This window comes from Pantherophis guttatus, chromosome 2 (genome assembly GCF_059756535.1).
Source record: "Pantherophis guttatus breed Tessera chromosome 2, ASM5975653v1, whole genome shotgun sequence".
In the NCBI taxonomy this organism is placed as follows: domain Eukaryota; kingdom Metazoa; phylum Chordata; class Lepidosauria; order Squamata; family Colubridae; genus Pantherophis; species Pantherophis guttatus.
Genome location: NC_142064.1, coordinates 208,548,768 through 208,574,686, shown reverse-complemented (window position 1 = coordinate 208,574,686; position 25,919 = coordinate 208,548,768). Strand labels below are relative to the sequence as shown.

The window sequence follows — 25,919 nt, the reverse complement described above, 5'->3', positions numbered from 1 at the left end:
GACGAGGAAAACGGCTGCTAGTTTATCATACCATGAACTTCGAGCAGTTATTGAATTGTGCTGACTGAAAGAAATATTGGATTTGTATTTGATTGGTGGGAAGTATTGCTGGATGGTTTATTTCCTTCCTCCCCGCTGATAAATTAAGAATTAAAAATTAAGAACGGCGGTCGAACGGACAGATATATCCCTTGGTAGAGAAATACTCTTCTTCCTTCTTTTCTATCAATAGAGGGTGTGTGTGTGTGGAACAGTACTTTATCTCCCTCTAGTGGCGAACTGTAGAATTATATTATATATTGTGCTCTTAGGAGAGAAGAAATTTGAATCTGTTCTGTACCTGATTGTACGTGATTGAATGAGTTACCCCCATTGACTATTATCTTTATTGACTAAACTTGACGTGAAGGACTTGGAATATATTATATTTGTTGAATTGACTAACTTAAAAGCTGATTAAGATATATTGAAAGAGATCGGGAATACCCCTATAAGCAAGATGTCAAGTGCAACAATTGTAACAACCACAAAAGCGGGGAAAAAAGTTTTGACACTCCCAACGGTTGCTACTCCAGTCACACCTACAGCATCATCTTCATCTTCATCATCATCTAAATCTTTGGAGGACTTAGCTGCTGCAGGGAAACCTCCATTGTTATCATACAGAATATGCTGCAGGCAATGTATGAAGTGTTGACAAAAAATCAAGAAGATATCTCCAAAAATTTAGAGGACTTAACATCAGACCTTAAAGGGGAGCTGGGAGCTGTTAGAAACGATATCAAAATGTTGAACGAGAGACTGGAAGGTGTTCAGGGGGTGTTGACACAACAGGAGAGTAAAGTTCAAGACGTAGAGAAGAGAGTGGGACGATGTGAGGAGAGTTTGGATGGAAATGAAAGAGAGCAGCTCTCGGTGAATAGGGCCCTTGAAGAAGAAATTATTTTTCTTGAAATGGAAAGGTCATCTTTTTATCTGAGGATACAAAATGTGGTGAAAGAACGGGGGGAGCCTTTAAGAGATATTGTGGCGGATATTTTGGCTGGGATTCTGGAGGTAACTAAGAAAGATGTCCTGAGAGATATAGATGACGTTTTTCGTGTATTTACAAGTTACGCCAGGAGGCAGAGACTTCCGACAGAGGTCCATGTTAGACTATCCAAAAATGCTCTTAGGGAAGAAGTGATTTTGAAGTCCAGGGAGAAAACGGTGACATATAAGGATAAACTATTGATAATACTGAAGCAACTCCCCAGACGGGTACGGGAAATATGGCGAAACTATCATTTCTTAACTACTCAACTAAGAAAACACAAAGTATTATATAGGTGGATATTACCGGAAGGGTTACAATTTACCTGGGCAGATAAAAAAGTGAGAATTGATAACCTTACAGATGTCAGAGATTTTTTTATAAGATATATGAACCCTTTAGAAGCAGATGTGGGAGAAGAGGAAGAGTGGGGAAGAATTATTAGAGGAGGAAGAGAGAGGGGAACCAGAACAGCTAGGTGGGAGAAAGAAAGGAAGAGGACAGACGCAGATACAGGCAGAAATAGGAGCCGAAGGACTAAACCAGAGAGAAACAAGACAAACAAAAAAGAAACTCCAAGTAGAAGACAAGTAAGGGCAACAGAAGGGAGAAGGGATGGGGGAGGAAATTCGTTTATTGTCAGTTAACATCAATGGGCTGAATAGCCCAAATAAGAGAAAAAAGATCTTTAATAAATTAACAAAAGCATGTTTGAATATTATATGCCTTCAAGAAGTACAGGTGAAAAGAGATCATCTTTATTTACTGAATTATACCAAATTGGGTCAATTATATACATCTTTAGCAGAAACTAAAAAAAGAGGAGTAGCAATTTATGTTCAAAAGCATATAAACTCGAGACTAATTTTTGCAGATGAAGAAGGGAGACTTTTGATGATCGAAGTAGAAATTTGTGGTAAAAAATGCCTACTGGTTTGTATTTATGCACCTAATGGGAATCGAAATTTTTTTTTCAGAATCTTTATAGTAAATTGATAGAATATGATTACTCACACATTTGTGTAGTGGGGGACTTCAACGCCATAGATGATAAGGATAAAGACTATATATCCGGAAATAAGAATCAGGAGGGAAAAAAGAGATCAGCAAAGAAAAGATTGCCTACTATTTGTCATCAAATACAAGAGGAATTTGAACTTAGAGACATTTGGAGGGAAAAACATCCGGAAGATAGACAGTACACATATTTCTCCGCCAGGCACTCATCTTGGTTGCGGATAGATGCGGCTTGGATGTCGGGGGAACTGAGGCAGGGAACACAGAAAGTAGAAATAGGTATCAATGAGTAGGCAGACCATAATCCACTATGGATATCATGGGGAGGTTTGAAAACAAGGTCTAGGTGGAGAATGGATGTAAGGGTCCTCAAAGATGAACAATTCTTAAGTTATTTAAAGAAGGAGATGGGTCTTTTCTTTCAGGAAAATAATAAGGAAGATGCGAACTTTTTAAATGTCTGGGAAACAGCTAAAGCAGTGTCTCGGGGTTTAGTGATAAACTATATAGCGGGGAAACGGAAGAAGGAGAGGGTTAAATGAGATAAATTATTAGAAGACTTGACAAAAAGCGAGGCTATGTTGCAACAGGACCCAAACAATAGAGAACTCAATATGAATTTGAAATTAGTACATCAAATTAACTTATTAGATCAAGAGGACTTAGAAAAAAAAATTAGGTGGATGAAACAACGACAATTTGAAAACGCAAATAAACAGGGAAGATGGCTCACATACCGATTAAAAAAAGAAAAGGAAAGGAGTAGAATTCACAACTTGAGAGATGGGAATGGTGAATGGATTACAGGGGAAGAAGGGAAGAAAAGAATAGCGCAGGAATTTTATACCGATCTATATAGAAAAGAGGATAAGTCCGAGCAGGAAATAAAGAAATATCTAGAAGAATCTGACCTACCCAAAATATCGGACATGTCTAGGGAAATACTGGACAGAGAGATAACCGAAGGGGAAATTGAAAGGATTATGGGAAAACAAAAAACAGGAAAGACTTCTGGTACAGATGGCCTCCCAACAGAATATTATAAGGCACTTTGGGAAGTCTTAAACCCTTGTATGACAGAATTATTTAATGGGGTAATCTGGGAGGGACAGATTCCGAATTCCTGGTCAAAAGCATTAATAACCCTCTTGCTGAAGGAAAGCAGTGACTTATCCCTGATCCAGAATTATAGACCTATTTCGCTTCTTAATGCAGATTACAAACTATTTGCGGCAGTACTAGCAGAAAGGCTAAAAGGTTTCCTAAGTCAATTTATACATGAAGATCAAAATGGTTTCTTACCTTGTAGGCAGATTAGAGATAATGTGAGAATAATTATGAACGTCTTGGAACATTATGAAACCCATATTGATAAACAATTGGCTTTGGTCTTTGTGGATGCGCAAAAGGCCTTTGATCGAGTGAGTTGGAGTTTTTTAGTGGGTTTATTACAACATATGCAATTTGGGGAAAGGTTTATCCAGGCAATTTGTTCAATCTACTCGAAGCAGTCTGCTAAAATTCTAATTAATGGAGATGTTTCTGAACAAATCTGCATTGAGAAAGGAACTAGACAGGGCTGCCCGCTATCTCCATTGTTATTCATTCTAACATTAGAACCTTTATTGAGGGAAATTAGGCGTAACTCGGGGATAAAAGGATTGCATATTAAGAACCAACAATAAAAGGTACAAGCATATGCTGATGACCTAGTATTTATATTGGAAGATCCCATTTTATCGGGTCCGAATTTGACTTATGAGTTAGGAAAATATGGAAATGTAGCGGGCTTAAAAGTAAACAGAGAAAAAACTAAGGTTATGATTAAAAATTTGACAACAAAGCAGGGGAAGGAATTAGAAGCGAATTTGGGATTCCAAATTGTCAATAAATTACAATATCTAGGTATTATATTATCAGCCAAATGCACAATTAAAGAAGATAATTTTTTGAAATTACTCCAATGAACAGAACAGGACTTAGAGAAATGGAAGAACCTTCAGACATCTCTATTAGGTAGGATCGCGATTATAAAATCCTATATCCTCCCAAAATGGACATATCTATTTTATACAGCACCAGCTAGACTAGACAACAATTTTTTCAAAAAGTTAAATCAATGTGTCCTTAAATTTATCTGGCAAAATAAAAAGCCCAGAATTAAACTTAAAATGCTTCAAGAGGTGAAAGAAAGAGGGGGATTTGTCTTACCAAAATGGGAATATTATTATCAGGCTGCAAATTTAGTTTGGGTAAGGGAATGGATCCTGCTGAGAAGAAGACGGTTGTTGATTCTGGAAGGTTTGGGGCTACAACAGGGTTGGCGCTATTTTCTTTGGCAAGATAAGGTTAAAAAACATATGAGTTTTGCAGGACATTATGTAAGGAATATCCTAACTGATACATGGAGGAAAATTAAGGGTAAACTCTACTCCCCGACCCCTTCTTGGTTAGTCCCGTTAGAAGCTACAACATATAGTTCGCTTTACAAAAAAGAAAAACATCTATCCTACCGGGAATTGTTGGACGCCCAAGGCTGCTTAAAAACAAGAACTGAGTTAGAGCTTCAAGGAATAAAATTGGACTGGTGGTCTTATGCCTAGATCAGCTCTAAATATAAGAAAGACAAGGAACAAAGTGGTATAGATATGATCCAGCAAGAAATAGATAGTATTATATTAGGAAAGGAGGAAAGAATATTATCTAAGATCTATAAATTATTAATAACCTATTGGATAGGGGATGAGATTGTTAAAGATTCAGTGATCGCCTGGAGGAGAAATATTGGTTACTCAATTGAACTGATAAAATGGGAAGAAATATGGACGAAACAATTGAAACTTCTAATGGCAGCCACTTACAAAGAAAACTTGTATAAGATGGTGTATAGATGGCATCTCCCTCCTGCTCGATTAGCCAAAATGTTCCCAGGACTCTCCCCAAACTGTTGGAAGTGTGGGGAGATAGGTACTTACTATCACATATGGTGGACCTGCCCTAAGGTAATCGAATTTTGGAGATTTATACAGAGGTGGATATCAGAAATCACGGGATATAAATTACAATTGAAACCAGAATATTATCTATTAAATATTAGGCCAGAAGATAGGCACGAATATATGGTGTCTGATTACATATATCACAACTGCAGCAAGAATATGTTTTGCTCAACATTGGAATGGGAAAGACCTACCGGCTGAAGATTTGATTTTGGGAAAAATTATCGAATATGCGGAAGCTGACAGGTTAACAAAAATTCTGAGAGATCAAAAGGATTCCGTATATTTTCAATGTTGGGACCAATGATATATCTGGTTGAATAATAGAATAAAAAAAGGATAAGGTTAGTGTAGATTTTTTTATTTGTATATCTTGACTGAAGTTAATATACTGTGTAAAGCGCCCGTCGCGATCTGTGTGTGAATAAATATTTTGTTGTAAAGAAATAAATAAAAAATTAAAAAAAAAAAAAAACGACTGATGCCTATGCAATCCTATGACCCCTACTACCTCTGGCCAAAGAATTTCAGGTAGCTGGGGAAGCCCTTTGCTGTGAACCTGAATGAAGTATAATCAGTAGGAATTAGACTGGTGCAACATGAAACTAAGTGTGCATGCAGCTAATGGCACAGAAAAATAAGACCTTGGAACTCTTTATCATCCATCTTCAAGATTAAGGAAAGCTAATTATCCTTACTCCAATAGCTATTTTATTGCACCTGATTAAGCATAAACTACTAAATGGTGGCCAAGGTATTTTAGGGACTACCTTACTTCCACTATTTCTATCCATCCTATGAAGTCAGGTAGGAGGAGAATGCGCTGGGTATTTTAAGTCTTTATCAGCTAACCAGAGTTGCATTTGTGAGATGGGTGACCATATATATTGATTTAAATAAAATAAGCTGGGCAAGAACTTCTAAAACATGAAAAAGACGTGAGGAAACATAGATGTTTTACGTACTGATTGTGAATCTCAGCTGGCACACCAACGGGAGTAACAGAAACTATTTCTCTGCCATCGTGGTGAAGGATGTATTGGCGACTGAATCGCAGTTTCTGATGGCGCTCCAGATCTGTGTGGCGCCACTCTGCAGAAAAGGAGGAAGTTGAGTGAGAAAGCTGAGGCTTGCCCAGGTCTTTGGTATATAATATTGTTGTCTTTGAAATGACTAATATTTTACTCTTTAAATTTTTTTGGGTTAAAATATATTTTAAAAAAATAATGCGATATCCCACTTAGAAATATGACATAGTTATGACTGATGATATGCCACCAAATCAACGTTGACTCAGTGAACACATCAATAGATTTTCTCCAGAAGGTGCTGTCCCCAAACAGGTCTTCAAATGATGAGTCAGTTGCCATTACAATTCGGCCTTTATTAGATACCTTTTCTCTTTTAATATCTTTGATCAAATGAAAGAGAGAAGCAAGTCAGACTAGTCTGATATTGTATTGTTCTTCTAAGAGCTGCCAGGCAATTGTTGTTGTTGTCTTGGTTGTGGTAGAAGTTCAGACAAGAAGCTATACTGTTCCATATTTAACAAGCTTTGATCAGAAGTCTAAAACTCAATTTCTTTAAAGTCCGGAGCATAGTCTTAAACACATACTTGAGGACATGAACAGTAAAGTGATTATGTGCCATCTAGTCATTTTTGTCTCCTAATGACTACATAGATAGATCTTTTCCACTAAGATTTATCCTTAACCTGGTCTATCAAGTCTCCCACAATGCACTCATTGCCACTATAACTGATCCCACCCATTGCTTATTGTTTGCTTCTTCTCTTTCCTTCCATCTTCCCAGAAAGCTGGTTCTTTACATATGTGTCCTAAATAGGATAATTTGAGCATGATCATTTGTGCCTCCAGTAAGAACTCTGGGCTGATTTGTCCCATATGATCCATTGGTTTGTTTTCTTGGCTGCCCATGGTATTCTTCTGCCACACCAAAGTTCAAAGGGATTCTTCCTATCCTGCTTCTTTAAAGTCCAACTTTCACTTCCATAGATGTCACTGTCTGTACAATTCTGATTTTTGTAGGTATAGACACGTTTTGGCACTTGATTATCTTTTCCAAGACCTTCATGGCTGCAGTAGCAAATGCTAATCTGCAGTCTATTTTTTGACTGATTGTTCCTTTACTATTGAAGGTTGATCTTAAAAGGCAGAAGCTCTCCACTACCACTTTGATAGCTTCATTGTCAATTGTAGGACTGGTTATTCCACTGTTGTCATTAGTTTGCTCTTCCTTATATTGAATTTTAATGCCATTATTTCGCTGTGCTCTTCGACTTTTAATATTAGGACTTGCAGACCTTTGCATTTTCAGCTAGAAGGGTTATTAGTGTATTTGACAAAACAAAATTAACACTGGAGATATGCCTAATTTTATTTTACTATTCAATTGCACTCAGAATTCTCCCCTTCCAAGACTCCCTCATCTTCAATCATAATGTACAGAAGGCACAGGCTAAACAAAGTTTATCCAATTGATAGACTATACATCAGCTTGTGCCAGCCCATTTTCCCATGTTTGCAAAATGCAAAAAGTACTTCAAACACTATCTCATTCATAGGTAGTTCAAGAAACCGGCAAACCAAGAGAACTTGAAAGTAACGCTGTTCCCTTCCTAACATAGACTACAGGTAGTCCTCGACTTACGACCACAATTTAGCCCAAAATTTCTAAAAGTTGCTAAGTGAGACATTTATTAAGTGAATTCTGCCCCAATTTATGACCTTTCTCACCGCTGTTAAGTGAATCACTGCAATTGTTAAGTTAGCAACACGACTGTTAAACGAATCTGGCTTCCCCATTGAGATTGCTTGCCGGAAGGTTGCTAAAGGTGATCACATGACCCTGGCACACTGCAATCCAGTCATAAATATGAATCAGTTGCCAAGCCTCTCAGTTTTGATCACGTGACCATGGGGATGCTGCAATGGTCGTAAGCATGAAAAATGGTCATACGTCACATTTTTTCTCCAGGTGCGGTTATAACTTTGAATGGCCGCTATACGAACTGTTGTAATTCGAGGGACCACCTTGTACTCTGAGAGCCAGGACTAGCTGGAATAAGAAACAGGGGCTCCAGTGAAGTGGCTCACCCGTGTAGAGGGGCAGGCACTTGGCACCACAACGGGCAGCAATCTCGGGTCCCACGTTGGCATAAGTCACTGACGGAAAGCGGCTGACTTCCTGGTAGACGGTCCCGATTCGGCCGGACAGCTGGAGAGAGAGAGAGAGAGAGAGAGAGAAAGCGATGAGTTGAGGGCGCCTCCTTAGGAGCCGCTTCCCCGTTTCTTCTTCGCCATCCGGGGACGCAGCGGGGCCAGTTCTGCCTCCCTGCCTCCCTTCCTTTACACTCCTCTCCTCAGAGTCGCCCTACCGCTTCTCTCGCGCCTTCCGAGCTGCGCGCCATGATACCCCCGTCTTCTCCCGCTGCCCGAAAACCTGTCCGAGCCCCGGCAGAGCAAAAAGCAGGCGCGAGTGCAGGTGCGTCCGCTCAGTTTCGGAAAGGCCGACGCTGCAGTATAACAAGCGGGCGCGAGATAAGGAATAGCCGCGGTGATTGGCTCGGCCAGATGGCAAAAGGCGGGACCAGCCTCATCTCGCCCGTCTTCCTCACAGCCCGGGAGGGCAGAGCGCGGCTTTGGCATCCGGCGCTTCAGGCGCCCGGGAAGACAACGCGCTGCTTTCCCCTCCGGCGTTTCTTCTCCTGCGGGCGTCCAACCTAAACGTCCAAACGCGGCTTATTTTGCTTCCCAGGCTCATTCACGCAATCCGCCCATCAGTTGTCAAAACGGCAAAACGTGGGGATAGGGAAGAGGACGCGCAGGGCTGGACAGGCAAAGGGAAGGCGGAGGGGAAAAGCAGAGCTATTTTCGGCTGGCGGGTATACAGTAGCTTGAAACCAGCAGCGTGGCTGGCGATACGCTCGTGTCATGCGAACCTAAAAAGCCGTAGCGGAATGAATTGACTACGGGACGAAGCGGGAGTGTGCAAGCACGCAATGTAGTTTTTTTTTGCCATAATAGGGGGAAAATAAAAAATAAAGTAGACATTGTAACAACAACAAAAAGAAACTCTTAGGAGTAGGGCCACCATAAGCTATGAAAAACCAGCATTTTTTCTACTAAGGAAATTGATCTTTATTTTTTTTGCTTTTCCTTTTTGAGCTGATTTTCATGCCGGCTGCTTACAGATGTACACTATTCACCAGTTACAAGAATCAGGTATTATCACAGTATCAGAATAATTCCCCCCACTTTGTCTTTTTCACCCAGTTATCCCTTCATCTTGTGTCTTCCTAGGCAAAGGTTCTCTGATTGGATTCATCAGTAAAGCACTTCAGAAGTTGTTCTGGCAGAAGAGAAAGAAATACTTTCAACAAACATTGAGGCTAGAGGCTAAATTCATTTATGGGGAATATCATCTGTTTATATTCTCCTATTATAAAGAATATAAATATGCATATCCTTAATCCATGTTATTTGATCAAAGGAAACTGTTATGGCCTGTCGGCTGCCGGCCCCTCCAGCAACTGGATCAGAGGAGGCGGTGGCTTGGGAGTCAGGGTCAGCATCAAGGCAACCTGAGAGCTCAGAGTGGGAAGAGGGAATGGAGCTGTCAGAGATAAGAGACAGAGGCAGAGCCTGGGCCGTCCACCAGCTCTCAAATGGAGTCAATAGCCCCCATGTCTGGAGGTGGCTGATGAGGAAGAGGAACAGCTGGGTCCAGTGCCTGACACGTGGATGCACAGAAGGCAGAGGAGAGGAAAGCAGTGGTAATCTATGGGCCGATACTTGGGATGGAAGACCCACCACTGCTAGCAAAGCTCCACTCTAGCTCTGGGGATAAAAGGCAGGGGACAGAAATGAATAGGTGTGGCAGACAACTATTCACTTCCCTGCTGGACAGGCTTGTTAGCCTGCTGGGTGAGAGAGACTTTTGCCGGGGCTGCTGGCGCTCCTAACAAAAGAATCATTGATTTAACTACAGTGGGTTTGTCATGTTTGGGAGCCAGATCAGAACAGAAACTTTCTGTATCTCTGTGTTTTAATACAGTAGACTTACATCCAGATGCTTAGTGAGCATTTGAAGTTACAATGGTGCTCCCCCAAAAGTACTTATGACCGAATTCTGAAGTTCACTCATATACACACATACCAGTCACATGACTATGTTGGACACTTGGCAAACAGCCTGCATTTATGGCCATTTGCAACGTCCTATGACTGCATTTTAGGATGTTTTTGCTGAAAACCAAGATCTATTTTGTTTCATCAAAAATGGCCCTTAGTGAACAAAGTATGCTTTACTATTGGTCACATAATGACCATTGCAAAAAAGGTCATAAAACCAGGTATGGTCATGTGGTGAACTGCTTTACTACTTACTGGATAGGCATCTTCTCACTCCTTCAGTTTTAAGTTGAGAACTATCTTGGGCAAGCTCCAATATTTATTATTTATTTATTATTTATTTATTAAATTTATATACCGCCCTATTCCTAAGGGACTCAGGGCGGTGAACAGCGAACGATAAAAAATACATGTAATACAAATGTTAATTAAACAAAAACCAATTAAAATATACTAAACACTCTGGTCCTAGATAATTCAAGACATCCCAGTTTAAAATAAAATCGAAAGCAATATAAAGGGAAAGTTAGGCCAGGCCGGCCTGCTGAAACAGGAATGTTTTGAGGGCACGGCGGAAAGTGCGGATCCGGAATCTTCTGTATCTCTGGGGGGAGCTCGTTCCAGATGGTGGGTGCCCACAGAAAAGGCTCTCCCCCTGGGGGCCGCCAGTCGACACTGTTTGGCTGACGGCACCCTGAGAAGCCCCTCTCTATGGGAGCGTACTGGGCGGTGAGAGGCTATTGGTGGCAGAAGGCGGTCTCGTAAGTACCCCGGTCCTAAGCCATGGAGTGCTCTAAAGGTGGTAACTAAGACCTTGAAGCGCACCCGGAAGACCACAGGGAGCCAGTGCAGCTCGCGCAGGAGGGGAGCCACATGGGAGCGCCATGCTGCTCCCATAACTACCCGCGCGGCCGCATTCTGGACCAGCTGGAGCCTCCGGGTGCTCCTCAAGGGGAGCCCCATGTAGAGAGTATTACAGTATTCCAGGCGTGAAGTGACGAGGGCATGAGTAACCGTATTTAACGAGTCCCGATCCAGAAAGGGATGCAACTGGCGAATCAGGCAAACTTGATAAAAAGACCTCCCGGCCACAGCCGTCAAGTGTTCTTTTAAAGACAGCCGTGAGTCCAAGAGGACGCCTAAGTTGCGAACCCTCTCCGTGGGGGGCAATGACTCATCCCCAATAGTCAGTGATGGCACCAACTGACTATATCGGGACGTCGAAAACCACAGCCACTCGGTCTTGGATGGGTTGAGCCTGAGTCTGTTCCTCCCCATCCAGATCCGTACAGCCTCCAGGCACTGGGACATCACTTTAAGGGCATCATTGGGGTGGTCTGGGGTGGCGATGTATAGCTGAGTATCATCAGCATACTGATGATACTTCACCCCAAAACCACGGATGATCTCGCCCAGCGGCTTCACATAAATGTTGAACAGAAGGGGTGAGAGAACCGACCCCTGTGGCACCCCACATACAAGGGGCCTCGGGGTCGACCTCTGCCCCCGTCAACACAGACTGCGACCGATCAGAGAGAAAGGAGAACCACCGCAACACGGTGCCCCCCACCCCTAACCCTTCCAACCGGTGCAGCATGATACCATGGTGCATAATATGATACCATAATATGATTGTAGGTTGAGGACAACCTTGCATTATATGTGCTATATGTGCATGATACATGATTCACCCAGCTAAATTGCCAACACTAACACCACCAGGCGCATCTCCTTCAACACATTTGCTTTTGCCAGTAAAGTGGTGGTGTGATAGTTATAATGCAGTATTGCAGGTTAACTCTGCTGACTGCCAGCAGTTCAATCTTGACTGGCTCAAGGTTGACTCAACCTTCCATCCTTCAGAAGTGGGTAAAATGAGAACCCAGACTGTTGGGGGCAATATGCTTACTCTGTAAACCGCTTAGGAAGGGCTGTAAAGCACTGTGAAACAGTATATAAGTCTAACTGCTATTGCTATTGCTAATCAGGGACCAGGAAATATTCAGTTCTGGAAGCAGGTGGCAAAGATCAAGTGGTTAGTTCAATAAAAATGTCAACAAAATTTCATTTATAGTACATTCTTACAACCCATGGCCTGCAAAACATTACTCAGTGCAGCATCACTACAAACCAAAAATAAAGCAGTGTAGTATGAAACAAAACACAGGAGATTGAAGTCCTTGTTCAAATTACTGGTCTTCAGTAAATCAGAAGCTATCCTATGAAGGAGTATATTTTAATTTAATCATTCTTTCAGTTGGAAAAAGATAACATTTTATAAATAGAACAAGTAACAGGTTATTTTCTTAATTAGGTTCCTTTAATTCTTTTTCTGTGAACAAAGATGTATGATGTCCTAGATGTGAGAACAAAGAGCAGGCATATTCCAGAGCTAATCAAACCGTTAAAAAGGTTTATTACTAGATACTTGTGCACAGACGGCAGTGACAGTAATTCTTTGGTCTGGTAGTGAATTATTTTTCTTTCCTAGACAATCCTTAATATGTTGTGACTTATTGCTACAGCTATTAAAGTTCATTGTCAAACAGATTCAGTTTTGGAAGGGACCAAAGAAGTCATCTAGTCCAATCCGCAGAGTCTTGGATCCACCATAGCATGTGTGATAGATGAGCTTCCAACTACTGCTTGAATACATTAGTGAAGGAAAACTTACAACTGGTTCACAAGTAATACAATCAAGAAGTTCTTCCTGGTGTCTAGCCTGAACCTGCTTCACTGTACTTTTAACCTTTGGTTCTGTTCATGCCCTCTGGGGAAACAGTATAAATCAATTCCCTCATCTATGAAACAACTCTTCAGATATCTGATGACCGCTAACATGTAGAATAGAACTTTTTTTTTAATTGGCCAAGTGTGATTGGACACACAAGGAATTTGTCTTGGTTCATATATCTTCCCTTAGCTGTATCTCTGTAGGCTAAACATGATTTCCAGTTCATTCACCATCTTATTAGCCCTCCTCTGAACTTGCTTCTACATTACTGTGCTATTTGAAATATGGTGCTCCAAACTGGACTCTGCAGAATAGAGTGGAACAGTTACTTCCTATTATCTGGACTGTGTTCCTGTTAACACACTCTGAGATAACATTAGCCTTTTTAGTAGCTTCATCACACTGCTGGCTTTGTTTAACTTGTAGTCAACAATACCCAGATTCTTTTCACATACACCACATCAAGTTTCTCCAATCCAAGCCATCAAGAAACTTAATTTTGTGAAACATAATTTCATTATTTAAATTTCAAGTTAATGATTTTACATCACTTCTTCAAAATACTGCATTCCAGTCATTCCCAATCTAAGTATTTAAACTAAATAATTTAATTCATAGAAATTAATAAGATTATCCCAAGAATATATTCTGCAGCTTGATTTCTGAAATTCATTCTTTTCAGTTTAGCGCCAATCATTTAAATGAAATTACAGAGTGTCTAATACTATCTAATGAGAATATTTATCAGTGCTCCAGTACTTGACCGTTCTGCATAGTTATAATGGTGATATTATTGATAAAATGCTAAATTTGGCAAAATGACGTATTTGGCCAGTGTAGCCTCTCTCTCTACCACAATTGAGAGGCCTCGAGGATGATGTCCACATTGTTATGTGCCTGTTCACACTTTGGAGACTAGGGATCAGAGTACCAATCAGCTACTAGAAGGTCTTTCAAACTGAAGAGACTTGACTTTCTGTTAGCTGGCCTCAACCCAAAAGTGTAAGCTTCTGTAATTGTTATTTCAAGTGTTGGAGAAGCCAGAGTGCAATATTCATGAAACCGTCTGCCTCGGCCTCCACACTGGATAGTGCATGGTTATCCCTTGGATACTGCAACATCCTAGAAATATGAAGAGACAGAGGCATCAGCTAATATAGAGTTACTTTGCTGACATTTCCCTCATCATCATCATCATCATTTCAGCCCCATCTTCTGCCCAGGTTATCATTTTATTTTACCCACCCCCCCCCACCCCCCCACCCCCGTTGCATGTATTTCTGTTTTTCTCTGATTTCTCTGATTTCTTGTAGACACCCAATTTCTTCAATTCTACCCAAGAGGCTTACCGGGTTGGAATACCCCTGGATCTAAGTGCACGGTAATATTCCAAGCCTTGCTTGGGGGGAACACGTCTATCTTCTTCTCCAATCAACAGGAGAACTGGTGCTTGAACCTAAGGGAAAGAATGTAAGATGGAAATCAGAATACCGAAAGTAAGAAAAAAATATGATGATCTGAGAGTAATGGATATACAAAAAGGGAGGGAAAGATGTATTGTACCTTGTCAACAAACTGCATAGGTGAATGAAGCAGCATCTTTTCCCATTGTTCAGGAACTGGGAGAGCAGCTTGGTCATAGGGTAGCCCAACCTCAGTCATGCACCTAGAAGGAGCCACAGAGCAGGCATCAGTAACGACAGCATCTGCTCAAAAGGGAGAACATAGTTGTTCATAAATACTCACCAATCAGGGATATCCGTGCTTCCAATCATGGCGGCCATATTGACCACAGGATTCCTGGTCACACAGGCTTTATATGTGCCGGGGTATTGGCCAATGAGATGACAAGATAAGAAGCCTCCATGAGATCCTCCAAGCAAAGCTACTCTCTTTGAATCCAGAGGTTCTTTCTGTAGCATTTGCTCTACACAGAACTACAAGGAAAAGAAAAGGTTTACCGAGGGAGCAAGGATTACGGCATCTTGAATATACATGTGGACAAAGGAAAGTCCAAATGTTTAGCTGAGTTCTGATAGGACTATGATTAGGTCGTCTCAATGTATACCTTGAAAAGTACAAACTACATTTGGATAGATCCTCGTGAGAAAGTTTCCTGTTCTTGTATATATAAGAACAAATATATTACACACATCTCTAAAGGAGGTATAGTCTCACAAGGACTTCACACTTATCCTACTGAGAGTTTGATCTGGCAAGGGAATATAAACAGCCATTCTCCTTGGTGACAGTTGAATTCCCTTCTTGTTACAGTAAATATCTACATTTCTCCATGTAGTGAACGTTTCAAATAGTCTTGTTGGAAATGGAGGAAGGGACTTTCTTACCTGCACATCTTTGACATCCTGGCAGCCCACATTTCCTGGTAGTGAATCCACACTATCCTGGCCAAAGCCCAATGATCCTCGGTAATTCACTTAAAAGAGAGGGAAAGCACAATATTACGATAGCCAAACTTTCTCCGGTTTCAAACTTATTTGCCTTAGCAAAATTTCACTACAATGACAAATGCCTCCAATAATGTTAGAAGCTCTGGATTTTACTATCGGAATTAGCCTTGACATAGCTCCAGTATCAAAAGACTCCAGCTTGTGAATATGACTGTGTGGCTGAGACTTCTAAGAGATTATGGCCATGCACATCTGGAAGCACAAGGCTGGGGAAGCTTGTCTTTCTAAAATAATGTCCATGTCAAGAGTTATGAACTGACTATCACAGCTCTATAATCTATCATTGCTCACTTAAAGGATGATCTGATGGCTGCCCAGGGTATGCACAGTCCTTATGCCAGATGACCCAGCAGACATCTTGGTGTCTGAAAGAGATTATTACCTACCCAACAGCACAGCAAATCCCATTCGGCAGAGCACTGCTGGATATAGCATCCAGGTGGTGGTGAACACTGAATGCGGGCCTCCTTTCAAGAAAAAAAATGGAGTCAAGCTCAGATGAATAGTGAGGGAATGACATTATACAGGACTAGGATGAGGGAAGGGAACAAGACAAGCAATTTACCATGTGGTGACACCACTAACGGAAGTTTGCTTTGCTCTGGTACCTGAGTGGGCTTGAGTAGTATGGCTTCAAAATCTAGGCCTCCTGGGAATACAGGAAATAATTTGCAGGTTAAGGAAAATCACTATCAGTCTTCCAAGTTTTTCTGTAGAAAGGCAACTCAAACTGAAGCATAAAAATAACAGATGGTTAAATTGGTCCAAAATTTCCCCTCAGGATACTTACTGTACTGGGGATTGTCTTGATCTGCAGAAGGTTGAAGAATATGGACATCCCAACTAATACCTTGAATTGGACTAGTTTCTTCTAGACATACCCAATTCACGTCTGCTTCCTTGCCTGCAGGAGGCAGAAAAGCTACCATCTGCAGCAAGATAAATTATTAAAAGAGATATCCAGCATTAGATCCTATTTTGTTTGATCAATAATACAATATTTGGATATGCAGAGTTTAAACTGATGTTGGGTGGAAAGCACTTAAGCATGACATTGAAGCTGAAGGATTTCCAACATAGGCCACACAGAACTTACAAGCATAGGAGGAGAGTTAGGAGTGGAGAATCTGGCCACCATCAGATCTCTGTCAATGGTGAGCAGCACCCAGCTTCCAAGAGAAGAGCCTAGTTTAGGAAAGGAAAAAAATAGTATCAATCAATGCTTCTGTCTGGGTAATTTCCTTATTCAAGCAGAAGTTTGCCTACCTTGCCAGTTTGGTTCTAAGCTAATTTATTAGAATTTTTTCCATGGGATTTCTCAGTTAGGTAGCAGCATCTGGTTACTGAGATAAGGAAAATTTTATACTTACTTTTGGTGAGTGAACATACACTTTTTGATGCCATATCCACCACAATCAGCTCCTAGGGAAAAACCAGCATATGAAGGATCTACTGTACATACACGCACACATATGTATTCATATATACCATACCATAATTTATAACAAATTAAACACATGAGACTAATATAGAAGAGAAAGGAAAATAAAGGAAAGACAACAAATGCCAGGACCCACATAATCCACAACCATCTCTACAGATGTCCTTATGTCATTATAAACCTAGATCAGTTTGGAAACCTCCATGTGACTTTAAGTTTAGATTATTCCTTGACTCAGCAGACCTGATGCTTAAAAATCATCTATCTGGAAGAATCTTTAGAGGATAGCCAGATTGGATACATTTGGTTTGTGAAAAATACTCTTGGCTCAGCCTAACAATCCAGCAATATCCTTACCTGCCTGCTGCGGTGAGTTGTGTCCAGCACAACTCTTTGGCTGTCTGCTGCCCAACAATGCTCAGGCAGTGCTGTGCTATAGATTCCAGCAAATCCATCTGCAAGAGAGAGCAAATTAATGCAGGCAGCAGCTGTTTTCATGGTTAGACAGAAAGGCTCCATTGGAAACTATAATTCACCAGATTCTCTAAATGTTCAGCATTCAACATATTTAGGATAGATATGTACAGGTGTTCACGAATCCCCTTTTGTTTTCAGGTCTCTAGCATTTTCCAGTTTTTCAGAGGGAAAAACCCATCACAGATTGGCCTATTCGAATATGTATTATACTTATTAACGTGAAGATAGTAAAGGATTCTTTTCAGCTTTTATTTTTAAAGAAAATATGAAACATGTATGGGTTGGGCTTTATTTATTTCACAAGTATTCCTTTTTAAAGCACTTCCTAAACTGGCAACGTAAACATGTTTACAAGACCCGATGGCCTAGAGATAGAGCTCTTGTCTCACGATCAGGAGGTTGTGATGTAGGATCTCCTGCTTGGGCAGGGAATTGGACTCGATGACCTGCAAGGTCCCTTCCAACTGTGTTAATCTGTTAAATCTGTTAAATATTAACACGATCCTTCCAAGAAGTGCCAGAGAATGGAAGAAGCTCCTATAGAAAATACCCGGCAGTACTGTAAGTATATCAGGACTTCCAAAGGTTGAAAAACAAAAGCCTGGAAGGAATTCTAAAGTCATCCCTTGCATTAAAAAAATGAATGCCATTTCCCAGCCACTAAATTATTTCTTGTTTTTAGAAAGTAGAATTAAGGATAGATCTTTTGTATCTAATGCTCCTCCTGTCACAAATTCATGTGGAGCAAAAAATCCAAGAGGAATTATTTTACATCCATAGTTCAGAATGCCATTTGTATCACATTACTCACCTTGGATCTGTCGCGGGACAATATCGACTATCACGGAAGTGAGCTTTGTGTACCAATCATACTGAAAAAAAGGTTGAAAGGTATCAAACTGGGATGTGGCTGGAACAACTTCATGGTCTCTCAAATTAAGAAATGTCATGGAAAGCTATATTGCTAACCACTAGGAATCAGAATAGAGTGAAGTAGTGTATGAATGAGAAAATATATAGAATAAATAAAGTGATACTTCATAAATCCATTGACTTACTTCTCCTGCAGCAAAAGATATCATCACTTCCAAGTTTGGAAGATCAAACAAAATTGTTGTCGGTAGGAAACACTTGACCTCATTCTCCTTACTTTCATTACAGACTTCTGCCTCCTTTTCTCACAAGGTTGTTGAAGAAGCAACCCTCCTAATCCATAACAGCCACCCCAAACTCCCAGAAGTTCTTAGTCTAATCAGATCAAACTAAACTCAGGATCATTTAGAACTCTGACCACAATACGTGAAGTTCAAATGCTCGAGACTACAAAGAGCTGAAAAGTCCTGTACAAATTAAAGACTAACTCAGTGACTTGGCTAGATGCAATCAGGTTACCTGAAATTGTTTCTGTGCCAATAGTTCAAAATCAGTGCTCACCATGCAGATACGGCTGCATTGCTGATGAGGTCCAGAAGCCTGATTCTCCAGGTATACGATGCGACACTGGTCTGGGCTCAACCGTGGAGACCAAATGGCTTTGTTGTCCTCTGACAACAGCTCTGTAAGGTGGGGGGGAGGGGAGATAATGACGCAAGAGAAATCACCAGCAGAACGCACTGACTGAGAGATAAAGATGGATTCCTGTACTCACCACACTGACCACCTGTCAGATCGACATGGAAAAGTGATGATCTGGGGGCAGAAGGGAAACAGCTGGTGGTAATGTAGGAAGGGATCATATAAGACTGGTCAGGAAAAGGGTAGAGAGATACCTTTCTTTTAAAATTAAGCTACTGTTTTATTCAACCCTTAAACAGAAAAAGAAATATTATGCTTTGACCAACTGAACCCCTCCCCAATGATCTTAGAAATGGACAATACTAAAAATAAAAAATAATCCCTATGTATATTGGGATGTTCCTTCATCACCCTGGATGGCAGAAATCACAACTCATAAAGACTATAATGCCCTTTCCATTTAAATGCTATTTTTTTTTTTTTTTGGAGAAAACCAAATTATCCTGGGAAAAGGGACTTCTAAAGCTTTCCTGAGTTTATCTGCTTAATATTGGATTTTATACACCTCTTGCAGTATAGACAGTCAAATTCCACTTGGATTTCTCCTCCAGTTTTTGGAAGGAAACTCACCTGCGATTGATGCAGTACTTCAAGCCTAGACGGAAAGGCTCATGGTACCAGCCAGTGAATACCACTCCTGTGTCATTTGGAGTCCAGAAAGCCTTGAAGCAGAGAGAAGATGATGTTAAGTTTGAAGAGGTGGGCAAAGTTAATATTTTACTCCAGAAACCATCTTTCAGCATAGCATAGCTTGGGGGGAAAAGCAATATTTGCAATGAGTGAACAGGAAACACAACCCATCCCTTTGTCTGGGAATCTAACGTGGGAGATAAAAGATGCTATTTCCAGGAAGATATTTTCTCTCCCTCTCAAAGGATGAATCTTTCATTATATAGCAGCTTTTATTTCTTCTGTTCAATTGTTTCTAATTGTTGGCAACTGCCTGGACAAGTTCCTGCAGTTTTCTTGGCAAGGTTTTTCAGAAATGGTTTGCCATTGCCTCCTTCTTAGGCCTGAGAGAAAGTGACCAGCTCAAGTCACCCAGCTGGCTTTGTGCCCAAGGCAATACACCATCTTGAACTCACCATCTCCCAGTTCCTAGCATGATGCCTTAACCACTTCACCAAACTGGCTCTTTCTGAGGTAGTTGTAGTATAGCTATTATATTCTTTGCAACAAGATATAGCAAGCACATATAAATTCAGCCATAATTGTGGGTAATCAATCCCCCCCACCCTCAATTCCAAGTGCTCTGTACTGACCTGACCAGGTGAGATATATTCTGGAACACCTTCTAGCACGGAAACATTGTTGCTCTCAATGTCCAATACACACAGTACAGGGATACTCTTAGCCACCAGAGTTTCCCCCCAGTCTTCATAAAATACAAACTGCTCTCCCTGAGAAAGGCAGAAAAACAATAAAATCAGAGGCATCCTGAGATACATAGCATGCTAGCAAAAGGATTCTCGCCTGTCTGGAAAATGGCCAATGATTCACAGTACTGTTCCCAACTTTATATCTATCAAGACCAAGAATGTTTTAAGGCATACCTCTCTTAAGAATGCAATAATTTTACAACAGGTCACAGCATCTTAAACTGCTGTAGAAGATAGTTGCTCCTTCAGAACAGACCAGGATGAAGGCATCAGATTCCCAAAGGATCACATTAAAGCTATTTTCATAATGGGAAAAAGAATGTGACGCCTTCTCCTAGATGCTGATATCAAGTATTGCACACCCATCAAGGAGCTAACTTTCATCCAAAAGAACAGGCAACAACACAATAGAAGATGAATGCTATCCAGAACCTGAAAATCAGACCCCTGGCTGATTTAATGACTTAAAAATCAAAGCACTCAAAACAGACCTATCCAGGTTATCAAGTTGCTCTTTAAAAATTGGTTCTCACACTGACAATAAGTTAAGCAGCAGTTACCAAAAGAATGAACAGATGCAGATGCTCATAAAAATAATTTTTAAAAACCCGCATTCATGGAAGTGGGAGTTTTCAGTCTCCTCTACTCTAAGGCTTTAAGAAACCAGAAGAGAGTTTTGTCACTATAAATTGTCTGTATGTTGGAGGCTCATCTGAAAGACAGGGATTTATTGAATGTTGTACAACTTCCCTTTGATAGATGAATTACTAATCACAGTCCTGAAAACTTGCTTTTGCATTAACTATTTCCTATCCAGATTGTTAAAAGGATAGTGTGACAGCTTTTCTAGATCAAGGAAAACAGAAATGTTGGCTTGCTGGGAGATCATAAAAGGTAATGTTCATCCCACCTTCACTGCTTTGTCTCGTTCAGTCTTGGCCAGTTCTTCTTCAGTGTTCAGCTCAGGGGCTCTGGGCTTAAAGAAAGACTCTGTCTTGGGACGCTTCTTTTCTGCCACGTAGAGAAGGTGAGTCTCTGAGTGTGACCAGGCCAAACAGCCAAACTGATCTGGGAATAGGAGATGATACCTGGTAGGCTCAAGCATATGCATTTTCTTCCCTAAAGCTGCATCCCATTAGCCTCCTATCAGAAAGCAACAGCATAATGGGCATAGTTTTAAAATGTTTCTATCACCCAAACATGATTTTGGAATCTCTAAGCCATCCCTGAAATATATTAAAGGACTCAAGACTTTCTTTTCCAAGATTAACCAAGGTTTTCCTACTATTTGCCATTATACAGAGCTGGTCTCTTGCCTCTTAGGAACTGAAACAGAAACTTATACAAAGCCTTACCATCATCATATACTTGGCCATGCTTCTCTAGAGCTGTCAACTCGAGGCTCTTCACCTTCCGGTTCTTTTCCCAGACCTACGAGAGCAGATACACTACAGTTTAGCTCACAGAGCCTTTTCCTCACTGAAATCACTAATTAAGGCTTCCCTGACAATGGCGTCAAGGTGGGAGAAGACTACACAATTTCCTTTCCTGCAGGAAAATAAAACAAAACCCCCATAAATCATAGCTGCTGCAACATTGCTTCCACAGATAGAAGCAATCTAAGAATGAGACAAAAGTAGGAAGAATGAAGGGGCCCCCAATTCCTACCGAGCAAACCCCCAAGCCATGAAGCCTTACTGAGCAGGAGTGAAACATACCTCCAGGAACTGTTTTTCCTCGCCTTTGCTATTGTTCATCTTTCGCACAACAGCTTTTTGAGTTCCACTTGGAGAATCCCGACTGAGCAGTCTAGGTGGAAAATATATATAGATATACAATATATATTCTATAAATATAGAATCATAAAATCATAAGGTTGAAGGGACCTGGGTGCCTTTTTATTTGTTTATATCCTGTCTTTATTATTTTTACAAATAATTCAAGGTAGTGAATATATTCAATACACCTTCCTTCTCCTTTTTTCTCCACAACAACAAACCTGTGATGTGGTTGGCCTGAGATTCAGTGATAGGCCCAAAGTCACCCAGTTGGTTTTCATGGTTAAGGTGGGACTAGAACTCACAATTTCCCACTTTCTAGCTTGGTGCCTTAACCACTAGACCAAACTGGCTCTTCAAAGCTGGCTTTTAAACAATCCTCTGCCCGGGGTGGGAATCCTTAAATTAGTCTCAATGTCTGACCAATATATTCCACTTAGGTCAGCAGCAAGGAGAGGCCAATGCAGTCTAGACTTACTCTCCTTTGACTTCAGTGCAATTGCCTGAGGGGCCAGAATAGATGACGGACTGGTTGTCATGGAAAACGAGGTACTGACGGCAGAATTTCACATTTTCAGCTCTTTCCAAGTCCCGCTGTGACCACTCTGTAAGTAGAGATTTTACTATTATTTGATTTACATAAAGAGTCCTACTTCTGTCTAGTCTGGCACAATAGAAAAAAGCCTCCTTCATTGAATGCAAAGAACCGCTATCAGAATTGGATTCACACACTGCATCAAGTTATCAAACGGATTTCTTAGCTTAGGTTTATTGTATTGTGTAAACCTCCCAATGCAGTGTGTTTTGATTAAGGAAATTGTCACCCATTATGCTTTCTTCAGTAAAACAGACACTTTTTTTTAGTGAATTGGTTTAAAAAAAGTCCACCATCATCCAATAGGGGAAATAGTCAGTAACAATCTATCCTTCTCATCTTTTGTCTGCAATAGAAACTCTTACAACTACTGTTTTTGAGTTTTTAGTCTCTTGGGATCATCAGGAAAGAAGAGAGATGTCAATCAAACACAGCTAGAAAAAAGTAATGCTTATGCTTTGTGTCCTGATTTATTTTGTTTATGGGGTTGAGGGCCCAATGTTACATTTGACCGTTGATAACAATATTGCACAACGGCTATTTAAATTCCATGGAGCCAAATATACACCCAATGATGTGGGTTCAACTTTAAAGAGCTTACCTGTATAAATATTGCAATGTTTGCCACCATACTGAGTTGTTACTTCAGGCCCAATACAAGCATGGGAAAGCGAAGGATACTGGCTCAGATCACGGTACAAAGCAGCTATTTCTTCTATATCATTCAGCAACTATACATTACAGATATAAAGAAATAAAGGACCGTAATTAGTTGTGATGGACTCATCTTTTTCTCTAATCTCTAATAAAATGGAAAGAGTCTTCTTTCGTTGGGGTGTTACTTGGAACCCTGACACAGCCATTTGTTCAAGTTAACAATCAACCAGTGAAGGAATTATGTCACAGACTAATCCTTGGTACAGCAGCCACAAAAGCCTTGGAAAACATAAATGGGGTATGTATCCATATCTACAAAGACCAGAATCACAGAAGCCATTCCCTGTGACATTCTATGGCAGAGGTCTTCAAAGTTGGCAGCTTTAAGACTTGTGGACTTCAACTCCCAGAATTCTGGGAGCCAACTTTGAAGCTGCCAACTTTGAAGACCTCTGCTCTATGGAAGTGAAAGTTGGACTTTGAAGGAGGAGGATTGGAAGAGTATTGAGGTATTTGAATTTTGGTGTTGAAGACGTCTGAGAATAACATGGCCAACCAAGAAAATAAGCCAATGGATCACTGAACACATCAACTCAGAGTTCTCACTTGAGGTACATATGACCAGGTTCAAATTATCCTACTTTGCACATTTTATGCAAAGACCCAGCTTTCTGGAGAAGGCTCAAATGCTGGGAAAGGTGGAAGGGAAGAAGATGGCAAAAGCAAGATGGATGGACTCAATTACAGTGACAATTACTGCATCTTTGGCGGTCCTGAAAGAAGAGGTTAGGGATAGATTGCCATGGAGGATATCTATCGCTAGGAGTCAAAAACAACTTGATGGCACAAAGTCAAGTTATAAAAATTGTTTCTGTGTGAAAAGCAGGGATCCGGAAATTCATGAGCTGGGAGCACTATGGCAATTTGCACCCAGCTAGCTGGGAAGTATTGTCTCTTGATATAACAAACTTTGACCTTCTGCAGGGCAAGACGTCGATTATATCAGGAGTTCCTAACCTTTATTCCTTCCCAAATCACTGGAATTATCACCATAAAGGGCAGAATTATATCAGTGCTATAGATAGAATACACTTGTCTTTTATCTTTTTGTACAGGCTGAATTCAGACGGGACTGCTGAACTGAATCCCTGATGCGAGGATGAACAGAGTGAATTGGCCAGATCAAAGCTACTTGCCAACTCTGCCCCGCCTCAGCTCATTCATTGCCATTCAGGAAGTTCACCAACTGTTGGATGGAAACGGTTTCACCTAAATGCACAAACAATTAACAGTAGCTAATTTTACTAATTTAAACTAAGTACTAGTACAGGAGTACTAAAATACATAAAATTGGCAACAGGAGGTGGGTCCTGGAGGCAGTTGCCACAGGTGCTGCTCTAAGAGGAGCAAGCAATCCCCCCCCCCAATTTTTTGCAAACAATGAACAATGAACAATTTTTTGCAAACAATGAACAATGAAAGTAGCGCTTCATAAGGACGGGCGTCAGCACAATCAAAGTAAGTTCAGCTCCTGACATCTTTTATCCCTTTGAGGATAAAGATCCCGTTTAAGGGCTACGAGAAGAGACTTTTTTTCCAAGGGAAAAGGAGATAAACTGACGCCCTCTCCGTTGGTAGCTTCCTCGCAGCAAGCAGCCATAGAGGAAAAAGCCTCTTTCTACCTGTGACATGCATAGAGAGGGTTCACCTGTTGAGCTTCGCGCTATGTGATGTGCAGGTATTGGAAGAGGGACCCAGGCAGCCTTTCCCAGGAATAAGACGGAAAGAAAGGGGAAGAGGAACGCCAGCCCTCCCGCCCCCTCCATCGCTCCCGCTCCAAGCGGAGGGAAAGAGCGACTCACGCCGTCCCCACCATCACACTACGGCCTTTGGGGAAGCGCCGTGCAACAGGCCCTACCCACCCGCCGTTCACCGACACGCGTGTCCGGCCCCTGACGATCCCTCACCGGGGGTTCCATGGCTCTCTGATCGTCGTCCCGATTCCCGAGAAGTCGCGGAAGCTTCAGTTCGATTCCCCTCGAGAAGGAGGAGCATCGTCTTTGGAGCTGCTTTGTTATGATTGGTTCCGGGCCTGTCCGTCAAATAGAGCTGCCAATCTTTCCTCCACCCGGAGATGCGGTTCAGCCCCATCCAGGGCGGGCGGAGGGGCGGCTGGGCGGGGACGCGCAGCCTTTGGATCCAAGGCATCGTAAATTTAGAGCCCTTTGCCCAATCCGCTCAGAGGAAGGGCGGGGCTTACTTTTTCCCCCCACCCCGAAGCCGGGGTCTTTTTCCAATGGAAAGCCAGCAAAAACCTTTATGCCACTTAAACGTCAGGTGCCAATAATACAGCGTTTGGGAAATGTTAGGATTAGGGAGGGAGCTGGGCGTGGCTTCAGGAGCTGCGCGTCCTTGGAAAAAAGGTGCGGCTGCTTCAGTAATTGAGAGGAGTGCTTGGAAGATACCACTATGGGAGGGGGGGGAATGCCCGTTTTCCGAAAGGTGTACACAGCTCATCTTTTAACCCTGTATGACAGGCTGGAGCGAGATGGTCTCTTCCATATCTGAAGGAAGGCATCATCTGCCCCAATCACTCCTGGCCAATGTGAT

The 25,919-nt window shown here is 41.4% G+C and overlaps 2 protein-coding genes across 4 annotated transcripts in view; both read right to left on the bottom strand.

Moving 5' to 3' along the window:
* The window catches only part of LOC117679059 (acylamino-acid-releasing enzyme-like), a 34,540-nt gene extending 25,690 nt beyond the window's left edge, over positions 1-8,850 (bottom strand). The window contains exons 1-3 of one of the 2 annotated variants that reach the window (XM_034440688.3): positions 8,447-8,850; positions 8,166-8,286; positions 6,015-6,141 (exon numbers count right to left, since the gene is read on the bottom strand). In XM_034440688.3, coding sequence (XP_034296579.2) covers positions 6,015-6,141; positions 8,166-8,286; positions 8,447-8,479 — 281 coding nt within the window. In that variant the 5' untranslated portion in view covers positions 8,480-8,850. The remainder of the gene's footprint in view (positions 1-6,014; positions 6,142-8,165; positions 8,287-8,446) is intronic. The other variant, XM_034440678.3, reaches the window with a different exon arrangement.
* A 3,569-nt stretch (positions 8,851-12,419) lies between these two features.
* On the bottom strand, positions 12,420-25,510 carry APEH (acylaminoacyl-peptide hydrolase). 2 transcript variants are annotated; one of them, XM_034440707.3, is made up of 22 exons: positions 25,277-25,510; positions 23,254-23,383; positions 22,536-22,662; positions 21,998-22,088; positions 21,635-21,710; positions 21,190-21,347; positions 20,163-20,300; positions 19,471-19,562; positions 18,974-19,014; positions 18,760-18,881; positions 18,137-18,197; positions 17,206-17,303; positions 16,778-16,829; positions 16,504-16,592; positions 16,198-16,336; positions 15,973-16,056; positions 15,794-15,874; positions 15,285-15,373; positions 14,683-14,873; positions 14,500-14,602; positions 14,286-14,392; positions 12,420-14,058 (listed from the first exon to the last, which is right to left on the bottom strand). In XM_034440707.3, the coding sequence occupies exons 1-22, from the start codon at positions 25,286-25,288 to the stop codon at positions 13,956-13,958; spliced, it is 2,184 nt and encodes a 727-aa protein (XP_034296598.2). In that variant the 5' UTR covers positions 25,289-25,510; the 3' UTR covers positions 12,420-13,955. The 2 variants fall into 2 exon arrangements, with proteins under 2 accessions (XP_034296598.2, XP_034296589.2); XM_034440698.3 differs by having other exon boundaries at positions 25,232-25,362.
* Between the last annotated feature and the right edge of the window lie 409 nt (positions 25,511-25,919).